Below are 4789 nucleotides of genomic sequence, written 5' to 3' on the forward strand. Positions count from 1 at the left end.
AGGTGATTTTGTGGTCGAGATTCTTATCTCGGGTTCAGTTAATCGAGGTCAGTATAGTTCTTTGTATACGGTCTTGTATACGGATTTACACATTATTTAGGTGGTTTAATCTAGACCGTCTTACTAGTCAGTTGGTGGAATTTGTCAATTGTTCTAGGGTTTAGATTTGGTTTTTCCTAAATCATTGTGGGTTCCGAATTGGTGTATTATTCGGAACGGCGGACTGTACTGGTACTATTATTATAGTGGATTGCTCGATTGACTGTGGGTTTTACCTCCGGATTTGGAGGGTTTTGCCCTGGGTATTTACCCTATATTTCTGTCTCGTCTTATTGTTGTTTACAGTTACTACTTTTGGTTTTATATTGTCGATTGTGCTTCCGTTGCGTGTGGGTAATTGGCGTAAATTTCCCAACAAGTTGAAGTGAACATAATAGAGTAGGGTTAAGCTCAACTAAATAGAGTTGAATTTAACATAATTAAACTGAATTGAGTTTAATTGAACTGAAATGAGCTGAAATTAAGACAGAAAGAATATGACATAAGTATTGTTAAGCACAAATTCTCATTTGTGACAATCCCAAATATGAATTCACACAACTGGCTAAAATAATGTTAAAAAGGGAGCTGGTTGTAAACTATCACGAGTTACTTTTCGCTACACAACACAAATAATGTCTACAAATGTTAGAAGAAATAATAAACTTAAGACAATAAATAATTCTCATACATATATGTTATATTTTCATTTCACATGACTGAAATGGTTTCAAAACGCTAGCTTAAGATAATTACATATGCTATCCAAGCAGCATCACACTAATAAGGAGGCTTTGAAAAAAAATCCATTTTTCCAAAATCTCCAAACAAAAACCACTAAAAGCTAGCTAGAATAATAATAATTATAATAATAAGTTCATTAGTTATATAGGAGTAATTAATAGTACTAGTGATTACTGATTACACTATAATTGTTGCTGCTTGGGTTTGAAACGCTTGGCGCTAATTTAAGCCAAGCCAGGCATTGGCTTCAAGAGGCTTTGTCGCAACTCCATCAGCTGCATTTCCAATTGATGATGCTTTACCCACGAGCCTGTATAAAACCGAAACAAGACAATGAGATGCTAAACATGCTTACTTATTTTCTGGTAAGCAAGAACGCGTACTACGAATACCATGAATTGGAGGGGGTTCAAGCATACGATTATAAAATAAGGCATATGAGTACTACGAATTAGAGGGAGTCCAAACATCCAAGTACTGGTGGTATACATAGAACATTCTTACAAAACTGCAGTAAATACATATTTGATGAATTAATGAACCATAGATCTCTTTCGTATCTGTTGCTGTGACGACAATTAGTTTGTCCCTATAATAATGTGAGGCCAATAAATACGAACAGATAAAAATACACATGACTCATGTGCGACTCGGCTCCATTATTCAATCATCAACTCTTCAAGAGATACTATGATGTGTCGACCTTACAAATTACTCTAATTTGGATGGAAGAATGTAATATGCAGCCAATAATACTCATTCGTACTAGTGTACTACGCACTTCTCATCCACAACAAATCAGAAATATCACGTTGGTTATCTCATAATCATTCATGTCACTTTCATTTATTTTTATTGATTGTAATCTTCATACATGTATTACATTTGAATCATGAAATTTATCTCACAATCAAGTCACTTTCGTATATTAATATCAATTTAATTTTCATAAAATTTACTGGTATACGCTACAAGGCAGTTACTGGCGTGAGACGGTTTATTTTCATGTATTTTCAACATTGGTTATAAAGCTCACTGGTTTTAATCTACATATACTATCTCGTGTACATTTTTGAGAAAGTGTGACACCAAATTAATCAAGTAAAAATATGAAAGCTAAAAAACAGTGCTCACCTATCCTTGCGCTTCTCCAAGAAGCGATGAAGTGAGGCCTTCCTAGTAATGGGTACAGAGGCTCGAGGCACAGCAGCAGCCACTGCAGTGACATGGTTTTCAATCGGGTTTGGGTTTGGGTTGGGGTTTGGTTTCTGATTGTCATTTGGCTTCTCTGTTGCAACCAAAACAGGACCACCATGAGTTTCAACTTTCCTCATCTTGAGGCTGGATTCGAATCTGCTAGCCATGTTCATGACATCAGTTGCCTTGTCGGCTGGTAAGTCATTGAACACCACAACTTGGCCACCATAGAAAATGGTCATTTGTGCAGTTGGAGGCTCTGGACTTGCACGTTTATTCATACTGTACCGTATACAATCACAAATTAGTGATTATTACCAACGAGATAATTTCGATGTTCATGTCTTACAATCCAATATGATTAACCTTTAGTGATGGGTACCGCTTTGTATTCACCGCGGTTGGATCAGGTATGTATAGAGTTCTGGCAGTAGTACGCGACAAGTAAGACTTTTTGTTAAAGGAAAAGGTTCCTTAAACTGCCTTGCAAAATTTTACAGTTTGGTAAATACATCTTACTTGTCCTACTCCTCTACAAGTCCTACAGTGCGGGCAAACTTATTTTTCACTCAAAAATCAAGGAAAAAAAATGATTTTTCTTACCCCTCCAAGGCCTCCATCCCATTATTATCTACCTAGTTTGACTTTTGATATCAAAGAAAGATTTAATAACATTGACAATAAATAAGTGTGAAAATAATAAACTAATATAGTAATATTGTAATAAAAAAAAATTGATGAAAAAAATGAATACAAATGCTACAAAACCGAGTCAAAATGATATGTCGGAGAGACGGAGACTGTGCAAGTCAAAGTAGGAAAATTGTTAGAGGGGATGAAGGGAGTATTTTTCCAAACTGAAATACAAGTCAGACATGCAAAAGAACAAAAACAAAAAAAAATAATAGAAAAAAAATCACTTGTTACCTATTTCTTGTTAGTTGTTAGATAGAAACTGAGGTATTTTAGGGAAGATATTGCAAAGAAATTTAATCTAAAATTACATAATAATACAGATTACCCTGTCTTAAATGAGAATTTGTGTATAATTTTACACAAGTACCGAGTATTCCGTATTACTTAACAATTACGGAGAGAGCAGAAATGTTTCATGGTGTGATTAAATTTCCTGAAAAAGTATGTACTTACCGTATTACTTTAACAATTACGGAGTATCAACTTCGATTCCAAAGACATACTCCCTCCCATCCAGACCAAAGGTTACAGTTACTTTATCACACTTGTCGAGACACGTTTTGTAACGTGCATATCTTTAGTTACACATTATTAAAAATTATAAAAATTTGATATTTTTATAGCATTCATAACGATAAATCAAACAAGATCTCATATGACTATATTTTGTCTTATAGATTAAGAATAATATCAAATATTCCCTTTGATCTGGATGGGAGGGAGTATAAAGCATCAAATACCAACAAATTGCCGCCTTAGTCGCCCTACCCGGCTAAAATTGATACTAAACCAGATGACATACACAAGGGAAAAAAAGAAAAAAGAATTCCTGTAATGTTATTACTCGGAACAAAATAAAGAGCCGTTAAAACAATAATTGAACTGACCTTGAATTAAACCCAGAAATCTGAGGGAACAGATTGACAGTATGACCAACAGAGGCAATTGGAGTCTCAGCTTGTTTCACCGGGAACAAATTCATTGTTGATGGATTATACCCTTCACCTATACATCAAATTATTGTATTATATATTTAAACTTGTAGATCTAATAATAATAAATTAATGAAATATAAATTAGGTCTGGTGTAAGATGGTTTTACATGTTATTTTAAGACCGCCTGTTATTTACTCAAATTTTTAAATTCGATAAAACTGTCTTACACAAGAATTTTTATCGAAACCTTACCAGAAGGTGCATCAAGGGTGGTGGTGGTGGCGGCGGTGGGGATGCCAAAAGCGCGGTTTTCCTTGACAAATTGACTCAACAGATTACAAGTTTGAGTAAAGCTCATCTTTTGCGCGGTACCAAATTTGTTTGATGAATCATTGATTGCTAACGAATTGGACATAGTTAATTTCTTAGGATATAGACTTATAGAGTACGATATTTGAATCCCAAGAATGAAGTTAAAATAAGTAAGTTGGTTAATAATTTTGGTGCGGAGAGGTTTATTAAGGCACGATGGGTGTATAAATGTTAAAAAGATATTGAATTGAAATGAGATGATGTGGGGGCATTTAGCATGCAAGGGGGCAACCTCATGCCTCAAACTCTTTTTTTTTTAATCAAATTATTGTTGAATCACACATTTTAAATTTTTTATTTTATACAGTATACTTCAAAATTAAAGATTAAATAAAAAATTATCATACTTGAAAGTTAATTATTAACCCAATTCTTGTGTTATTTTCAATTGCAAAATGGTATATATGGAGGATATTAGTTGAAATATTCAAAAAAAAAAGCTTAAACTAAATTAATAAATTATACTCCTTCCGTTCCATATTATATGACGTTTTTGTTTTTCCAGTTGAGCCTTTGACTTTTATTTTTATAAAAATATATTATTCTAAAAATTATAAAAATTATAAAAATGTCACCACTTTAAGGTTATTTGACACGTCTTTTGCTATAGACGGATATATCCATCTATAGCAAGACTTGCTGAAATTGAAAAGAGCTGAATAAAAGTCGAAAAGAATAGAATGTGACTAGATTTAATGATCTCAACAATCCCGAGATAGAAGAGTCAGCTAGAAACAACTCTAGTAAGGAAGAAATTTGGTGGGAAAAACCTAGAAACGGTTTTCTAAAACTAAATTTTGACGGA

At 33.5% G+C, this 4789-nt stretch overlaps 1 protein-coding gene across 1 annotated transcript; it reads right to left on the reverse strand.

The window, feature by feature from the left end:
• Window positions 1–685: 685 nt before the first annotated feature.
• On the reverse strand, window positions 686–4237 carry LOC141605802 (protein TIFY 10A-like). The gene is made up of 4 exons (XM_074424701.1): window positions 3865–4237; window positions 3564–3681; window positions 1918–2262; window positions 686–1093 (listed from the first exon to the last, which is right to left on the reverse strand). The coding sequence occupies exons 1-4, from the start codon at window positions 4025–4027 to the stop codon at window positions 1003–1005; spliced, it is 717 nt and encodes a 238-aa protein (XP_074280802.1). The 5' UTR covers window positions 4028–4237; the 3' UTR covers window positions 686–1002.
• Window positions 4238–4789: the final 552 nt, after the last annotated feature.

This window comes from Silene latifolia, chromosome 10 (assembly GCF_048544455.1).
Source record: "Silene latifolia isolate original U9 population chromosome 10, ASM4854445v1, whole genome shotgun sequence".
Lineage (NCBI taxonomy): Eukaryota > Viridiplantae > Streptophyta > Magnoliopsida > Caryophyllales > Caryophyllaceae > Silene > Silene latifolia.